The sequence below is a fragment of the Geotrypetes seraphini genome, chromosome 8, assembly GCF_902459505.1.
Source record: "Geotrypetes seraphini chromosome 8, aGeoSer1.1, whole genome shotgun sequence".
NCBI lineage: Eukaryota > Metazoa > Chordata > Amphibia > Gymnophiona > Dermophiidae > Geotrypetes > Geotrypetes seraphini.
In genome coordinates, this window is record NC_047091.1 from 68,852,838 (window position 1) to 68,872,101 (window position 19,264).

General features: G+C 42.8%; 1 protein-coding gene across 8 annotated transcripts in view; it reads left to right on the forward strand.

The window, feature by feature from the left end:
• CDCA5 (cell division cycle associated 5) overlaps positions 1-17,606 on the forward strand; it is a 78,504-nt gene extending 60,898 nt beyond the window's left edge. For all 8 annotated transcript variants that reach the window (XM_033956445.1, XM_033956446.1, XM_033956444.1 and 5 more), the window contains exon 7: positions 16,920-17,606. In XM_033956445.1, coding sequence (XP_033812336.1) covers positions 16,920-17,000 — 81 coding nt within the window. In that variant the 3' untranslated portion in view covers positions 17,001-17,606. The remainder of the gene's footprint in view (positions 1-16,919) is intronic.
• Positions 17,607-19,264: the final 1,658 nt, after the last annotated feature.

The following is a 19,264-nucleotide window of genomic DNA, read 5'->3' on the forward strand; positions in this document are numbered from 1 at the left end:
ATTATCTAATTTAAGTTCGAATTTGATCAAACTATAATCAGCCCATGATACTTTCACAACTTCTTACCATTAAAGAAGTCAATAGAGGACATTTTATCTACAAAAAAAAATCAAATCTAAATATGGCCACCCTATAAACGGAGGGAGAGGAAGAGATACCTACAGCAACCATCAATAGAACAGGCCATACCAATACAGGAACAACTGGAAATTAATATCCCAATATTTAATCTTTCAAATATGTCATTGACAGATATATATAGAGAAGTTCTAAAGAGAGGTCTTAGCTTTGTATCCTCCATAAAATATAATGCTTTCCAGACCAGAGTAGATCTTTTCTCAATTACAAGAAAATGATAAATCATGCATATATAATTACATTGACCAGTCTGTAAATAAAAATCCATCCAAGTAGGTACCACCGGACAAAAGGGATCCTTTGATAGAGGCCTTTGTATCATGTGTTCTCTCTTTGTGGGGAATATCTTTTACCTCAATAGATTAATGTACAGTACTTCCCTGAAATTCGCAGGGGTTCCGATCCAGGAACACTCGCAAATTTTGAAAAACCACGAATGCAGTTTTGAGTCTGTAAAAAGGCAGGAGAGGGCAGCTGGTGCACAAGAGGGTGCAGTAAATCATACCCGGTATGCCCTGGGGAGGAGAGTAGGAAGAATCAGTTGTGCAGAAGGCTGATTGGCTGACCAGGGGGGAAGAGGAGGAGAAATCGACTGTGCAGAATGCTGATTGGCTGACCGGGGGGAGAGGAGGAGGAATCGGCTATGCAGAAGGCTGATTCACGGACTCATTCCCTGTATTTTCTTACCGGAAGAGGCAGTCAGAAAATACCGCGAATAACTGAGTCCGCGAATTCGTGGGGGAACACTGTATACTTCTCTGACTGTGACAGGATTTTACTCTGTTTGGTCCAACACTTACCTGTGACCAGTGCTCTTAGCTGGGCCCCTCCCTGCACTCCTCATTCCAGCATTTAAAAGGTCTATAAACCTTATATCTGATTCCAGGGTTTTTTTTTCTCTTTGTAGGGAATAATCCCCTACTTCAATAGATTAATGTACACTTGTCTATCTGGTAATTGGTAGTTTTATGCAGCTCAGGCTACACACAACTCTGCTGTGGCCTAGGCCCTCCCACCCTGCCCTTCATCCCACCCATCCTTAGGCTCACATTACATTTATACTACTAAGCATTAACCTCAACCCTTCCAGCTGTTCTTGTAAAATCAAAAAGTCAAAGAAAACACCAGAAAGCATATCGCAACAAACTAAAATTCAAAATTTTATGCATTGCCTCTCAGTCAACCAAAATCTGATTCTCAAAATCTTGCACAATAGGTTTGATCCTTGCTGAAATTGCAGCATATTTTTTATTTCTTGTATTGACAGGATTGCTGGCTGTGATTTCAAAATTATGGAGACCGTGCTGATATTTCAGGTAGTTGATGAACTGGTATATATTCGGAGAATGGGTACCACATGTCTCTTGAAAGCTGCTGTGCCATCTTTCAATATCATTGTTTGTTCGATGCTGATCATTTAACATTCATTGATACACATTCCAAAATTGAACTGGAAACAGTGGAGCTTGACGTCCTCTGTGATTCATTCGGCCAATATAGGTGTCTTCAAAGTTATTTGCTATTGGTATCACTTCTTGAGGAAAGTTGGGATCTACCTGCAATTCTTCAAATGATTGCAGAATGTTCTCAGTTGGGACAAATGCAATGCAATGGCTTGTGGCATTTGGATCCAACGGGTAAAATTGGGATCACCTTCTTATTGCACTTTCAGTCCTTCATTCTGAACTGTACGCCAAACTGCCTGTGATAGGTAGAAGAAGCAACCTGTGTTCTCAGTATTAGGAAATTCATTATCAAATGCCTGGATTCCAGCTTGTTCAAAATCCATCATCAGTTTTTGTGGCTAGAGTCTTGGCTGTATGTTCTTCAGCTCTTGTAGCAGTCTCTGGTGTGTTGCACGGGTCTTGTAAGCCTTGTTGCTGAACAATACTAGGACAGCGAGACTACCGTATTTTCGCGGATATAATGCGCACCATTGTAAAACGCACACAGGGGTATAGCGCGCAGAAATCACGATGATATGTACAAAAACTTTTCTATACCGCGCTCAGGCATATAACGCGCATGCTGCCCGACTCTCCTTTCGCCCGCCCTGTAGAAGGATTTATGGTTCACTTAGCAGTATTATAAACACGTTACGTTTCTGTTAAGTGGTCTAGAGAAAACCATAACCTTTTATTCAAGTTCAAATATCATGGTCTAATTATACGACACAAACCCAGGCTAATGAGAAATATCTTTATTATGAAAATAGAAAAATATAATTCACAAGCCAGCTGCAGAATCTAAATATTGTTCAAAATATCTAATTACACAAATGAAACTCAGTACATGATTATCACAATCTAATGGTTAGACAACTAAGTAAAACTTCTTGTTAAACACACACTATTCCTTATAATAATAATCCCTGATTAGCAAATGATTATATTATCACCCAGGTAACTTTTCAACCCTTTACCTTTATAATTGATTCCTATCTAATTCCCAAGCTAATAAAAGTAATTTCCGTATGCTCACCCTTAATTAGCCTCTCCGGCACAATTAGGTGGAAGAGAAAATTTTCTTGTCAGCTGGAAGACGTCAGGAATACCGTTGTAAAAGTTACACGTGTTGAAAATCCTTGATGAGGCTATAAATCATCAGCAATAAGTTCCGTTTATCTGTGCTAAGTTCAGAACAGTTTTTAAATGTCCGAATGTCTATCTCTTAGGCAGAGAATCACACGAGGTAACTTACAGGTCTAATTATTGAAAGAAAAAGTTTACAATTAGAACATCTGTGAGCAGATCTGAGCTTCCCCGGACCTTATCACAGACTAACTAACTATTAATTAATTAGCACCTTTCTTTTCTTGAATCTCATCAGATGACTTCCTCGGACCAATCCAGAAACAGAACTTGATGAATAGCCTTTCTGTATAAAGTATCATATATGCTGGAAGACCCAGGGCCGTTAGACAGATAAGAACAGAATAATTTCTTCAAGATTCACACTGTCCCATTATTAAAGCACAGATGAATGCCCTTGAATAGCAACATTCGGGTACATCCCCATAATGCATCACTCTTCTTACTTCTTGCAAAATTCATGCTGGAAAGTTGCTTGCAGAGAGAGATTCTTGAAACAATGGTTCAGGCTTGATGACATCATGGAGGCCTAACCTTCAGGTGTGAATACGGAAATATCCCTACAGTCCCCCCTTTTGGAGGAGAAATAACTTCAATGGAGTTAATTTCACCTTCAACCTAACTAAGTAGGAAAGGATCGACAAGACCCAAGGTGATATAAAAATGCATAAACATAAGCAATACCATATAAATCAGCGATAAATCAAAGATATCAATAATCAATGGATAATAATCATAAAGGCAAGGGCAAAATATATGAACCCAGCCAAATAAATGATAATAAAATCACTGAATAATGGCAATATATGATAAAATCAAAAATCATAACTACTTAGCAAGGCACAAAAGGTATGCCAAAGCAAAAGTTAAGACAGGAAGATCATAATCAAAAATACGGCTAGCAAAATTACTCTTTCATAGCCGCAATGAAATCATGCATTCTTAAGTCAGTATGTGATGGTTTCTGTTGAATAAGACGTCTAATACGGATGGTCTCATAGAGTGCAAAAACAGAGAACCCAAATAAGAGAACCCACAAAATGGCAAAAATTGGAATAACAACAGTGATAAAAAGATCAATACTGCGGGTATCAACAACTTCATGTACATTGGAGGTGCCAATATGAAAGTCCTCAATATGAAGCTTATCATTATCAACTTTCAGTTCAATGGTGTGGGAAGGCTTTGTCATTAAATATTGTTCCACTTCAAGAGTAAAGTTGATGGGATGTCCACGGAAAACATCCAGGATTTCCAATTCAGTTTCAGTAGGAGTAGAGCCCAAATGGAAAAGAGAAACATCGAAAGAAGATGTGCTGGAGCAGGATCTGGAATGGGAAGAACAAGAAACCAGGAGAATCTTGAAGGACAACACGGGACTGCGGACCAGGATCGATTACTTTGGTACCAACGCCAAACAGCAGGACAACCAGGAACATCATCGGCAGAACTCGTTTCGCCATCTGAAAAACAGAAAAGAGAGAGAACAGCCTAGGCTGTTGCTAGGTTAATGTCTTCATCACAACAATGGTTTCATCCTGGGCAAATTTACTGGGATGACATGGTCTCAGTTGATTAATGTGGACCCATTTAAGGACATCTGCACCTGGAGAATTTGATTTGATGCGAATTTGATAGGCCACAGGTGAAGCTTTTTCCACTATAGGGAATGGACCATGCCAACTTGGCAAAAATTTACTTTCTTTGGTCTTGGTTTTGCCAAAATTGTAATAGAATACCTTGTCGCCAATTTGGTATTCCTTTGTGGTAGTCCTATGATCATAATAGGCTTTTCTACCTTTAGCAGCAATTTCCAGATTTTTCTGGGCAAAAGAAAATGCACCCTGTAAATGGTTACGTAAATGGGTGACATATTCATGAGCAGTAGTAGCACTAGAAAGATTTACATCATTAGTTCTATACAACAAATGAATTGGTAATGTCATTTCTCTACCTGTCATCATTTCAAAAGGCGTCACCCCCGTAGAACGGTGAGGCGTGGCACGAATAGCCATCAGTACCAAAGGTAACTTCATGTCCCAATTCTTACCAGAGGTAGACACGTACTTCTTCAGGATCGTGATGATGGTACGATTCGCTCTTTCCACTTGTCCTGATGATTGAGGGTGGTAAGCTATGTGCAATTTACTTTTCACTCCGAGCATCTTCCACATGTGTCGCATCACCTCTGCAGTGAAATGTGATCCTTGGTCTGAGTCCACTCTCATGGGCAAACCCCACCTACTGAACACATGATTCAGTAACAAGGTAGCGGTAGTCTCTGCCGTACAATTGGGTGCAGGCAAGCACTCAATCCACTTTGTAAACAAACAAGTGACAGTCAACATATACTTATTACCTCGGGAGGAACGGACCACTGGGCCAATCCAGTCAATCTGGATGTCGGACCAGGGCATGACCAAACCCTTCTTTCTCAAGGGTGCTCGGTGAAGTGGTGTAGAGGGTTGAAATTGGCAACAAGTCAAGCAACCTCTCGTATATAACTGCACATCTTGCCGCATATGAGGCCAGTAGGCCACTTGCTTCAGTGTCTCATAGGTAACTTCTTCACCTCTATGTCCAGCACAAGGTTCATCATGGGCATGTTGCAACATGATTCCTCGATATGCACGGGGTACAACCCACTGCACAATACCATGCTTACTCGTCCGAGTGAGCAGGTTCTGATGAATCGAAAATTTCTCTCTGGAGGTGTAGAGTATCCTGAGTTCTTCATCCTTCTGATCATCTTCAGACAATGGATGATCCTGTGGATTCTGTATGAAGTTATAGAACTTTCCCAGGATAAGATCGGTCTTCTGAGCGGTTACAAGATCAAAGGAAGGGATATCATTACCCCACTGCACCACAGGTGTTTCAACTACCTGTTTCGTTTGGCGTCGAGTAATAGCATGTACCATCGAAAACAACTCTTCAGGGCATTGCCATAATTCACCTGACAAAGCACCTTCTTTGGCCAGTTGATCCGCAAGGTCATTTCCGATCTTGTCAGAACTATTAACCTTAGCATGACCTTTCACTTTCTTCCAGTAGATGGTCATGTCATTGTCTCGTACCAATTGATCTAAGGCTAGAATCAAGTCGCCATGATGGACAGGCTTTCCTTTGGAATTTAACATGTCCTTCTTTTTCCACACGGGTAAGTGAGACACAAAGTTTTGACGCACATAATCAGAATCTGTACAGATAATCAGTTCTGGGATCCCCTTCTGTACCGCAGACTGTACAGCGACCAAGGCTGCTACAATCTCTGCGTATTGGTTGGTTTTATCACCCAATCTATACTTCAAGGTTTCCATAGGTGTGTCGACATTCCACACTACACCTACTCCTGCGACCAAATTATGGGTCGAGGTCTGGTGAAAGGCACAGCCATCTACGTAGACATGAGGTATATTGGCACATAGCTGTTCATCGTAAAGATGATGACGATGGGGTTCCTCCTCTTCTGGTGGAACATCAGGTTCCGGTATACCTGTAAGAGAATCTTGTTCTGTACAATCATGTAATTCTGCTATCCCTTGGGCTACTGTGTTACGATGTTTCAGTGCATACTTTACCTGTAAAGGCCATCCTTGGAGAGCCAAAGTCCATGAGACTATTCGGCTATTGGAGACACGACCAGTCTTGATCTTGTCACTACCCAAGAAACTAATGGGTTGATGACAAGTCTCTACAATGAGTTTTTCTCCTTGGATGTAACTCCGAAAATGTTGAAGAGCCCAAACAGTTGACAGTAGAGCTTTCTCACATTCAGAATACTTCTTCTCTACATCGGTGAAGCCTTTGCTTGCATAGGCCACCACACGCTTGTCAGAGTCGTATTTCTGGTACAGGACAGCACTCATAGAGTGTTTGGAGAATCCTAGGTCGATGAAGAATTCACGACCACTCTCAGGGTAGGCCAAGCAAGGAAAGCGACTAAGCTGCTCTTTCATCTCTTGCATAGCATCTTCCTGTTCAGGACCCCACGTCCAAGGTACATCCTTCTTTAGTAAGGCAACCAAGGGTCTAGAGATCTCTGCATACTGATCTATGAACTGTCGAGAATAATTGCATATCCCCAAAAATGAACGAAGTTCCGTCAAATTGGTAGGTTTCCTCAACTGTTGTAGGGCCTGTATCCTTTTCTTCTGTGGTCGAAGACCTTCAGAGGAAATGTCATACCCTAAATAATTCAGAGATGTTCGGCACCATTGACCTTTGGCAAGGGTCAATTTAGCTCCTGCATTTTGCAATTGTTGGAACACATGTTCTACCTCTTCCAGGTGTTTCTGAAAGGTGGGACTCTTGATCAGGATGTCATCCACATAGACTAGAGTTCCTCGAGCTTCCGCATCTGGAAGGGCTTTATGGAGAAATATGTTGAACTCAGCTGGAGAGTTCAGAAAACCAAAAGGTGTTCTATTCCACGTGTACTGTTTCTTCCCAAAGGTAAATGCTAGTTTGTATTGATCCAGTGGATGTACAGGAACTGTCCAAAATCCAGAAGCTAAATCCAAACTGGTAAAATACTTAGCTCCTTTGATGGTAGTCAAGCTCTGGTCAAGATGGGCCATAGGCCACCTAGACAAGGGTACCCGCTTGTTTAGCTGTCGGTAGTCCAAGGCAATTCTCCAACTGTTATTCTTCTTCAGGATTGGCCACAAAGGTGAGTTGTATGTACTGTTGCAAAGCCTAATGATACCCCTAGTTTCCAGGGTATCAAGTATCTCTTGCACGGACTCATACGAGGCCAAAGGAATCTTATACTGACGTACGAAGACGGGCTTACTGTGGAGATCCGTAGGAATCTTGGTCACATGTAGATCAGTCAGTCCAGTGTCATAAGAATCCACTGCAAAAAGGTCTCGATACTTGTACAACAACTGTGTGAACTGAGCCTTTTCTTCATCAGAAGAGCACGCATCAGCTAGGTCCACTTGTTCCTTTACCATAGCATCAAACTTAGAAAAAGGTTGGTTGGAAGAGATTTCCACTTGGTCTTCAATCTGTTCTTGCAAAAATGAAGAATCAATGGCATTCACCGCTTTAGATTGGTCAGACAGAGCTAACTTCCTGGATAAAATCAAAAAATCATTCTCCACTGTTACATGGGAAGTCGATGCATCATATGGCCAAAGGAAGTCCAGTGAAATGAGTCCTTTAGGTGAGGTAAAAATATGGTCCAGTATATCCCCCCCCTGGCAGGGGTCAACAATGGAAGACAAGCTGCCAATGATAGGCAACGTTACCTCAACATCAGGAAAAGATTCACCCACTAGAAAACCCAAATGTTCTCCAGCGGAGAGAAAGACTTCCGTAGGTTGAGCATTGACAATCAATACATGGAAAGAAGAGGTAGGTACTTCAAGACATGGTAAAGCACCTAGAGAAAGACCATGCTCGAGAAAAGAGGAATTCGGGTTGAAAAAGCCAATATCATCGAGCATGCGTTGACCATGGGCCAAACGAAGAGGCAGAGCAAAATCCTGCACAAGGCCAGGAATCTTGACGTCTTCAGCACAAACCACTTCACAAACTTGAGGAAGAAGTTGTCCAGCCTTCAGACCATCCATCAGGTCCACATCTTCTACCGGGGTGCCTTGCAATCTGCTCCAAAGCACACCGTTCACCAAATCAACGTAGACTCCTAGACGAACAAGACATTCTGATCCTAAACACAAGGATGTATATAGGCCTTTCACCACAGAAAAGTGATGAGTGAAAGTCTTAGAACCCAGGGTCAGCAAAAGGCTACAAACCCCAACAAGAGGCTTGACCCCCTGACCTGGTATAGGTAGGTGAGTAGAGTGGCGCCGAACAAACGGAACTGATGTGGTTCGCTGAAGTTGACAGTAAAAAGATTCACTAATTATGGAGATGTCACTCTGGAGTAGCAGTTGAGCTTGAACTGGGACAGAACCGTGCAGGTGAACATCAACAAACAAGTCAGTATCATCCTGGTGAAGTACAGCCAGTAGACGAGGATGAGAGGTCAAAGAGTTGGAAATAGATGAGGTCGGGTCTTGGACAGTCTCTTGAGGTGGATCTGGCACGGGGAACGTAGACTTCAGAACAATCTCCAAATGGTCAGCCTGGAGAACAATGTCAGATATTTGTTCCTTGGGAACGCTGACAATCTCGCGGTCTGTGGGACCCCCTTCTGGAACATTGGCATACCGTAGCTCCAAAATGTGTGGATCCGCTGAACGCAGGAAATTTATTCGAATTGAAGTATCGTTTCGTTCCACAGTACTGGTAACCTGGGGAAGGCGTGTAGTCGGTACCTTTCCAAAAGGAAGGGGACGAGTCACCTGAGCCCAGACCACTTCTTGGACGTAATCCAAAATAGGCCGCAATCTCTTCAAAAGATCGTTTCCAATCAAAAACTCCTCTCCTGGACTAGTGGTAATAATCACTGGGTGTTTAACATTCATTTTGCCTAACTGCAAGGTCAGCCAAGTTTGACCAACTGTCTCAATGTTCTGATGTCCATATGCAACCAAAGACAAATCACTGGGAACAATCAACAGTGTATTCTGGGTACCCAGGGTAGTCTGCAAACGTTGGAATAGTCCCTGAGTGATCAAAGTCACTTCGGAAGCCGTATCAAGTAAACCGGGACAAGACAAAACCTGTTGGAGAAACAAAGGTAAAGTGTACCGTTGACCCATAGGCTTTAACCTACCCAAGAAATACTTGTGTGACTTAATGGAATCCCACGAAGGAAGCCACTCGGTGTTCTCAGATAATTCACTGGATTGTACCAGGTCTTGTGTAGCATCAGGAGATGTTGTTTGGACAGAAGATACAATAGTGGGTGGAGAAATTGGTTCTCGGACTAGTCATGCGGTATCATTCTCTAACAATTCGGGTGTGTCATCCAGGTCGTCTACTGTGGAATCATGGGTATCAGTTACTACAGACTTGACCACTCGAGTTCCAGAAGGCCTGTAACCGATATTGTTATCCTTTCTCCTTGAGGTCTGTTCCTTTCTCGCGGGGACAGATGCTGCCAATTGTTTAGAAGTCAATTCCAGGGCAGAAATACGATCCACCACCTGAGCCAATTGTTCCATTATCACACTGAGGTCACTCTGCTTCTGTTGCTTATTGGGCCGTCTCTTCTTCTGTGTCTTGGGTCCATCCCTATTGGGTGGTGCATCAGAAGAGGAAGTCTGGTCCGCTGGACGAGATGAAACAGGTCCTGGAGTGGAAACTACAGAGCTACTAGGTTCCAAAGCAAGTGAATTCTGAACTGTGCAAACACTCAGCTTAGATTCCTTAGATCGTGCTTTGGGCACCGGTTTCTCAGATGGGCCTGCAGGAACCCTGACTTTATGATCATAGAAATCCTCGGCTACGGCTAAGATCGATGAGTAAGAGGCCTTTTTCATACCAGCCACAACCACACTCATATATTCAGGCAAGGCTTTTGCAAAGAGAGATCGGAATTCTCCATACTCCAGTTCGTCCTCAGAAGGAGTCCTGTCTGGAAAGAAATGTCGTTTCAGACGGAAAGCAAATTCACGGGGATTTTCTTGGAGTCCACAACGCAAATGGAATGCAGCTTTGCGAGATTCAATGGAATCAGCGTATGTACCATAACGTCTTTTGAGTTGTTGTTCCACCTCTAACACATCCGAAGTACCAGTGATGATGGATCGCAATGTCTCAGAACACTCAGAAGCAAAGGACCAACGGAGTAAACGAATCTTATCACTGTCCTCTGTCACTGCATAAGTCTCAAAGAACTCATGTATTGAGGCCAAATGTGCTTCAATAGTTAGCTTAGTTCCCTCTCTAAAAGGTTCTATCATTTGTTTAAACATCTTCATTATCTGTACGTGATAGGGTGGTATAGTATAACTACCTCCTTTCTTTTGAGTTTCTTTCCCTGTTTCATTATTGTGCTGTGACCTTTGTGGAGTATGTTGTGAAATGTCTGGTGCTTTGGTGCCATCTGGTGGTTGTTTAAGCTCACTGTAAACTGACCTTACCGGGTGTGGTTTAGAGTCAGAAGGTTCAGTGACGTCACAGGAATTTGAGATAGACCTTACAGGGCGTGGTTGCTGCAATGGGCGTGGTTGCTGCACTGGGCAGTCAGCTAGTGTCACTAATTTCTCAGGGCAGGGTTTGTTACTAGGCAACAAGTCATCTGCAGTAGAATCAGAACACTCCTGCGAATTCCTGTTACTACCTTCACCACTAGAGCTGTAAAAAGAACGAAAGACGGTCCTAGGAGCCGGTTTAGGAGAATAAAGAGGTGACACAGGGGAAGAGACAGTTTTAATTTCCCTCTCACTACAAAAAGCAGCAACTTTGTCTTGTAAAACTTTCACATCAGCAGCTAACGCAGTTCTTTGGAAAGATATATCTTGAACATTCTGGCGCAGAGCCAAATTATCGGCATCTGCCTGACATAACGAGCCAGTTAGCTTTTTGATCTGTAACTCGCTTTCAGAAAGTCGGTTCTGAGACTCAACAAAGTCCGCTTGTAAGGCACATAATTGCCTGTCAGCACGGGCTGCCTTATCATTAGACAGACGTTCGGTAGCGTCTAACTTATCACCCAGACAAACATAAGCAGAAGTTACGTCTGCAAGTTCATTCTGCAATTTGGAAACAAGCTCGGCACTCTTATCATGATCTTTATGACAAGTAGATAAAGAAAGCTGTAAATCTGCCTTCTGAGCCCGGACAGTATTAAGTTGAGTCACTAAAGAGGTACACTTCGCACAAGAAATATTCACTGTACTTTTTTTCTGACTTTCAAGTTCAGCATTCAACTCAGAACATTGATGTCGTAACTCAGACATCACCTGATCAAAGTCGGAATGTTGATCTTCACAATTAGAAACTAACAATTCAAGGGAATCATTACGAGTCCGTTCAGCTTGCAAAGAATTTTTACAATCCTCTAATTGCTCATATAAATCACTCTGAAGCTGACGTTGTTGAGATAAACCAGAAGAGATAGAAGTTTTAAAAGCCAACAACGCACAGATAAGCTCTGAATAATTTTCTCCTGTAGGTTTAGTACGAGCATGTAGGAGACGCTGCAATACTGAACAGTACGCCTGATTAGAGTCCTCTATATCTGCATGTAATAAACGTACCAGGTCAGAAAAATACACATCAGAATCTGTCTGTTTTAAAACTTGCACAGCTAATTTCTGAAAAACATCCTTTTCAAGAGCATGCCACGAAATCTGAATCTCAGTGTCAACAGACATGGCTACGGTCGTAAATTAGAAACCTAGATATCCCGGCAAACGAGCCCCCAAAATCTGTAGAAGGATTTATGGTTCACTTAGCAGTATTATAAACACGTTACGTTTCTGTTAAGTGGTCTAGAGAAAACCATAACCTTTTATTCAAGTTCAAATATCATGGTCTAATTATACGACACAAACCCAGGCTAATGAGAAATATCTTTATTATGAAAATAGAAAAATATAATTCACAAGCCAGCTGCAGAATCTAAATATTGTTCAAAATATCTAATTACACAAATGAAACTCAGTACATGATTATCACAATCTAATGGTTAGACAACTAAGTAAAACTTCTTGTTAAACACACACTATTCCTTATAATAATAATCCCTGATTAGCAAATGATTATATTATCACCCAGGTAACTTTTCAACCCTTTACCTTTATAATTGATTCCTATCTAATTCCCAAGCTAATAAAAGTAATTTCCGTATGCTCACCCTTAATTAGCCTCTCCGGCACAATTAGGTGGAAGAGAAAATTTTCTTGTCAGCTGGAAGACGTCAGGAATACCGTTGTAAAAGTTACACGTGTTGAAAATCCTTGATGAGGCTATAAATCATCAGCAATAAGTTCCGTTTATCTGTGCTAAGTTCAGAACAGTTTTTAAATGTCCGAATGTCTATCTCTTAGGCAGAGAATCACACGAGGTAACTTACAGGTCTAATTATTGAAAGAAAAAGTTTACAATTAGAACATCTGTGAGCAGATCTGAGCTTCCCCGGACCTTATCACAGACTAACTAACTATTAATTAATTAGCACCTTTCTTTTCTTGAATCTCATCAGATGACTTCCTCGGACCAATCCAGAAACAGAACTTGATGAATAGCCTTTCTGTATAAAGTATCATATATGCTGGAAGACCCAGGGCCGTTAGACAGATAAGAACAGAATAATTTCTTCAAGATTCACACTGTCCCATTATTAAAGCACAGATGAATGCCCTTGAATAGCAACATTCGGGTACATCCCCATAATGCATCACTCTTCTTACTTCTTGCAAAATTCATGCTGGAAAGTTGCTTGCAGAGAGAGATTCTTGAAACAATGGTTCAGGCTTGATGACATCATGGAGGCCTAACCTTCAGGTGTGAATACGGAAATATCCCTACAGCCCTGACTTTCCGTGCGCTGTCCCGACTCTCCGTTCACCCCCCCTGACTTCCGTGCACTGTCCTCCCTTGAAGTCCTGTCCCCCCTTGAAGGTCTGTCCCCATCCTGAAAGCCTGATGCCCCCCCCCGACGTCCGATACATCCCCCCCCCCCCGGCAGGACCACTCGCACCCTCACCCCGAAGGACCGCCGACTCCCCAACAATATCGGGCCAGGAGGGAGCCCAAACCCTCCTGGCCACGGCGACCCCCTAACCCCACCCCGCACTACATTACGGGCAGGAGGGATCCCAGGCCCTCCTGCCCTCGACGCAAACCCCCCTCCCCCCCAGCCGACCCGCGACCCCCCTGGCCGACCCCCACGACCCCCCCACCCCCCTTCCCCGTACCTTTGGAAGTTGGCCGGACAGACGGGAGCCAAACCCGCCTGTCCGGCAGGCAGCCAACAAAGGAATGAGGCCGGATTGGCCCATCCGTCCTAAAGCTCCGCCTACTGGTGGGGCCTAAGGCGCGTGGGCCAATCAGAATAGGCCCTGGAGCCTTAGGTCCCACCTGGGGGCGCGGCCTGAGGCACATGGGCCAAACCCGACCATGTGTCTCAGGCCGCGCCCCCAGGTGGGACCTAAGGCTCCAGGGCCTATTCTGATTGGCCCACGCGCCTTAGGCCCCACCAGTAGGCGGAGCTTTAGGACGGATGGGCCAATCCGGCCTCATTCCTTCGTTGGCTGCCTGCCGGACAGGCGGGTTTGGCTCCCGTCTGTCCGGCCAACTTCCAAAGGTAAGGGGGGTGGGGGGGTCGTGGGGGTCGGCCAGGGGGGTCGCGGGTCGGCTGGGGGACGGGCGGAGGTTCTTGGGGGGGGGGCGGTCGTTGGAGGGAGGGGGGGTTGCGTCGAGGGCAGGAGGGCCTGGGATCCCTCCTGCCCGTAATGTAGTGCGGGGTGGGGTTAGGGGGTCGCGTGGCCAGGAGGGTTTGGGCTCCCTCCTGGCCCGATATTGTTGGGGAGTCGGCGGTCCTTCGGGGTGAGGGTGCGAGTGGTCCTGCCGGGGGGGGGATGTATCGGACGTCGGGGAGTCGGCCGGGCAAGAGGGCTTGGGCTCCCTCTTGCTCCGATCGTGGATGCGGGTGCGGGTGGGAGCGCGTGCGAGCGGTCGTTCGGGGTGGGGGTGCGAGCGGTCCTGCTGGGGGGGTGAATCGGGCGTCGGGCGGGGTGGGAACTATGTTTAAAAACTTTTGTATACCGCGCTCAGGCATATAACGCGCGAGGGTTATGCGCGGTACGTAAAATCACGTATAACGCGCGCGTTATATCCGCGAAAATACGGTACTGTGGACTGCATGGATTGTGTAAAGTTGCTCAAACAAGGCTGGTTCAGTGGAAAACGTTCCATCAGCGAACCATTTTTGAACTGGTGAATAACAATAATTATGTATTATTAAACTGTTTAAAGTTAAGTAAGAGCCTACATATGCATGGTCAACATTCTAGGAGGTGATTAAATCTCTCAATGGTTGGATATTAAATCTTACCTTAGCTGTTCATTGTAAATATATTTTGAAGCATTGGTTATGAATAATCAATGAATGATTTGATGTGGCAATTACATTTTGATCAAGATACCTTTTATATAAGGAATTTAGTCAGATTTGATTTTGATTGTTTTGGTTTGAATTGATTTATTTGATATTCGCTTTGCCACTTTGTGCAGTGTTTTAGAGCCAATCACCATCATAAAACCTAACCTAAGGCACATGCAGAGGATAATTCCCTTGGCTCTTTCCTCCCTATCCACAGTGTGAGCAAGAGCTTACCTGAGTCACATAGAAGGAACTGCTGCTGTAAGCCATTGATATTGATCTCCTGGGGGACATAACCTTCATCAATGGTTTGAGGCAGCCTTGGTATGCTCCCAAGTCATCTTGCTGATCAAATTGTTCTCTTCAATGAATCTTTTCTTGGTAGAAGTGCTCCAACATTGACATGGCCCCTAAAACAACTTCTGTAAGTATCTGCTGTGGTGTCTCCTATGTTGTCCTTGCCCTGGCAGTTACTTCATTGATAAGTTGGGCTGCTTCGGGTCTTGCTGTGTGATTCTGGGGTCTGATGACATTCATGTCACCATTGATTCCTTTTTTCCAAACACACCCCTCTGGTGTCCCCTCCTCCCCCTGTTTTTCACATATCCTGATAGCATGGACGTCATCGGCTGTTCATTTAGAAAACAGGTAGATATGATTCTCATGGACAAGCTGCTTTTTCCCATGTTTTGAGATAACTGAATTCATAGTTGGATGAAGCTAATTGCTGTAGATGTTGAATGATTCGCTGTGATGCTGAACAAACACTCGCAAAATGAGACGTCAGTGCTGGGTCAGTAAACACAGGTTACAAGGCATATTCAAATGACTAAACACTTTCAAATGGGAGATTGATGCTGGGTCAAATGAACAGCATCAACCTCCCATTTGAAAGTGGATGTTCGGTTGAATATGCCAGTGTAACCTGTGAACAAAGATTTATGATTTTTTAATGCTGGCTCATTTTGATTTGTGCACTTCTCTTCTTCTTTTTGACTTGATTGTTTTGTGTTTACTATGTATTTTTTTTACTTGATTTTTAGACTTTTTGATGAAAAATAAAATTTCATTGTGGCCTTATTTAAAATGGATCAAAAAATACTGCAACATAGTAAAAGATTTGAAATGCACACAATGGGAGAGAAAAAAAAAAAAAAGCTGTCTAGCCATAAAAATTTACTTGAGTGGCATGTTCAAATGAGCAAACCCAACAAAAATGCTAATGATAATGCTTAACAATTATAATACTGCAATTTAGTACTGCAGTGAATGTTGCAGGTGAAAGATCTCAGGAATGAAACGTAGAGGGAGTGAAACCTCCTATAACCATCCCGACCACAACAGGGCTTGGGGGTCAGTGAATAAAATTGAAGTTTTGAATGTAGGCATTTTAACTCTGCCTTAAATTTATCTAAGGAGATTAAAAAAACAGGTGTGAATGAAGGACATTCCAGACTGAGGGCCCTATCACAGAAAAGATACAGCTGCATGTGGTGGTGTATGTGATACGGTGAGATGCTGATACAAAGAGAGTACAATGTGCTAAGGGCAGTATTAAAATGAAATAAAGTGCATTACAGTGGTAGGGGGAAGAAGGGGATGGCAACAGAATGACCTGAAAATATTTCATATTTTAATACATGTCACTTGCTGACACACTCCACCCCTTACTTTCCACTGTAATATATTTTATAATTCAGATGTATTTGCTGTTTGCATCATCTGTCACTCATTCTCTAGAAACCTGAGGATGAGATGTTTGCTCCTCAAAGCGAGTCAAAAAACATTTTGAGTCAGATAAGTTGCTACTTTATTATTTTTGGTTATATTTTATCCTTCCAAAAAGCACCATCTCGGCCCATTCTGAAGACCCACGAGACCCTCTTTCCACTTTGGAAGTTTTCTGTGACTTTGCGTTTCTTGTGCTAACAGAAGCTTGTAGAAGTCATGTTGCTCTGTCCAAGTGCATCGGAGGGTGTGGGATGTTCATTGGTTAAAATTTAGTCTTAAACCCCAAAGCTTTCCTCATGATGAAAGAGAAGACTTTTCTTAGATGTTTTTTGCATCTGTTGTAAATTTTGATTCAACAAGCTGTGAGGAAGGCTTTGGGCAAAGTCCATTTCAGATGCTCTCTAAGTGGCTAGGAAGCAAAGCCAGCACTTGCAAAATGCCTGTCTGATATTTTGGGATGTTTATTTAATTTCTTCTGTCTCCCTAGAAATCGGACCTGGATGAATGGGCAGCCCAGATGAATGCTGAATTTGATGAGGCGGAGAAATTTAATTTGCTGGTGGAATAGAACTGCGGAAGCCTGATGCGAGCTCCACTCACTTTGCTGAAACTGTGTAGCCAGGGGGGGCGCACACTCCTGCTCTTTCCTTGTAAATACAGTACATCATATTCCTCTCCTGCAGCAGCCCTCTGTGCAAGCTCTTCTCCGCCACTGTTTGAACTTTGGCTTTCCCTCAACCTTTCTCAGAGTTTTATTTTAAGGGTGGGCCAAAATTTTTTTTTTCCTGATTGATATCCTAATCAGTTACTTTATTTACAGGAAAAATGCTGCTACGATTGCCCTCTTGTTAGTTGCCTTTGCTTCAGAACTAATTCAGCAAGGGAATGGAAGTTCAGACTCGGAAATCAAACTCATGTCATTCCAGATGGTACCATGCAGAACTGCCATTTAGCTCCCACCCAGCAATGCAGAGCAAACTATTGGTCAGATCTTGAGAAGTCTGTGACTGATGACTCTGGGTACTGAGGATTGTTTGACCTTTTGAATAACATTTGGAATAATGTATTTGCTAGTGCAATGCTAGCCTTCCACACAGGCATGTGCAAGATAGAGGTGCATTAGCTGTAAATCAAGATGCATTAAAGCCTGAGTTTTCAGTTTTTCATTTATGAATTATGATCTGATATTTGTAAATTTTTCATTAAAGCAGGAGACTCCTATAGAGCCTCTGCATGCTACCTGGAGGGGTTCACATTGAGCTATGTAACTTAATTTAAGTAATTCCATCATATTTGTTTTACACAGAATTTGACACTTTGCTTACTGTGAAACCAGCTACCAGCTAGAAGTTCTAATATGATTCTAGGCTAAAATGGACAGGGGCATGCCTAGAAAAGGCCTCTGTGCCTAAAATCCAGCAGCTAGCAGAGAAGAGACCTCGGATGCTGACTGAAAATACTATTTATTTATTTTTAGTTTTGGCAAAAACCAAAACTACAGCTGAAACATATCGCCTGGGCATGGCTGAAGCTGGAAACTAATTAAAAGATTGATTCACATTCACACAGCCAATGAGGCTCACTAGGGATGGTCAGAGCTTGCAGTTGGCTAAACCTACAGGAGATTACTCTCCAGTCCCAAGAACTGCATGCACAGGATTTTTTAACAAGTTTGGCACATTTAGGTTCCCAGTTCAATGCAGCTATAGTTAAATATCCTCTTTGATGAGAGCCTTGAGAAATCGCACAAAAAAATAAAATAATGATTTCCAGCTTTTTATGCTTACCCCAACTGTGCACAAGTAACAAGTGAAAGAAGAATTAAGATGGTTCCTGTTTTGTATTTAATTATAAAACCGCTTAAGGACAAGCATGAGCTAGATTCTTGCTAAAATAGGGTAAAGGGGTCCAGACACTGAATATGAGGGACTATATACTCTGAAAAATTATGATCAAGAGTGATACATTTTTCTTGGATTATTTTCTAACATATAAACTTCATTTCCTTGTAATATTGTTTCCCTGCTAATACTATGAACTGACCAATTCGTGCACTTGAAATCAGTCGCTGCAGGTTCCTCTCTTATAGAATCTTATTTCTGCACACCACATGTTTAATTACATCTTCATCATATCCAGCAGAGCCTGTAAATTCTTTATTATCCTAGGACAAACAGGTATTAGTATATTCTCACATGTGGGTGACATCATCTACGGAATATGCAAAATTGTACTGTCACTTTAAACTTTTTGCAATTCTTGAGACTGCCCATAACGTGCATGTGCTGGTGCCTTTCCACCCAATGTCAACTCACAAGACTATCAGTTCTTAGTTTTCCGCAGAGCTAAGAAGCTGTTTGTGGAGTTCTTCTAAAAGCACATCAAACTTGAACTTTTGCGCCTTCTTGGTTCTTTTTGCCTCATGGAATGTTGCTACCCTTGTGTTTTTGCCAGGTACTAGTGACATGGATTGACCACCGTGAGTACGGGCTACTGGGCTATATGGACCAAGCAAAATATATGGACTGTCCCAGTATGGCTGCCATTATATTCTTATTAGTTGCTCTTTTTTTAAATTTAAAATTTTTTTTTTCCCCTTTAAAAAATTTAATTTTTTTCTCAAGGTTTGGTTTTTGGGGCTTTGGCCTACTTCAAGCTGGGAGCATTGAACTTTTTCAGATTCAGTTTTACTCGGCCTCCCTGGACCATAGAGTTTTTTTATCTTGTGTTGCCAGTCTTTCCATGTCAAAGCCCAGCCTTCTAGTGGATTCAAGCGGTGTACTTGGTACAACAGGTTCATTTTAATCACTGATCCACATAATTGGTGTGTTC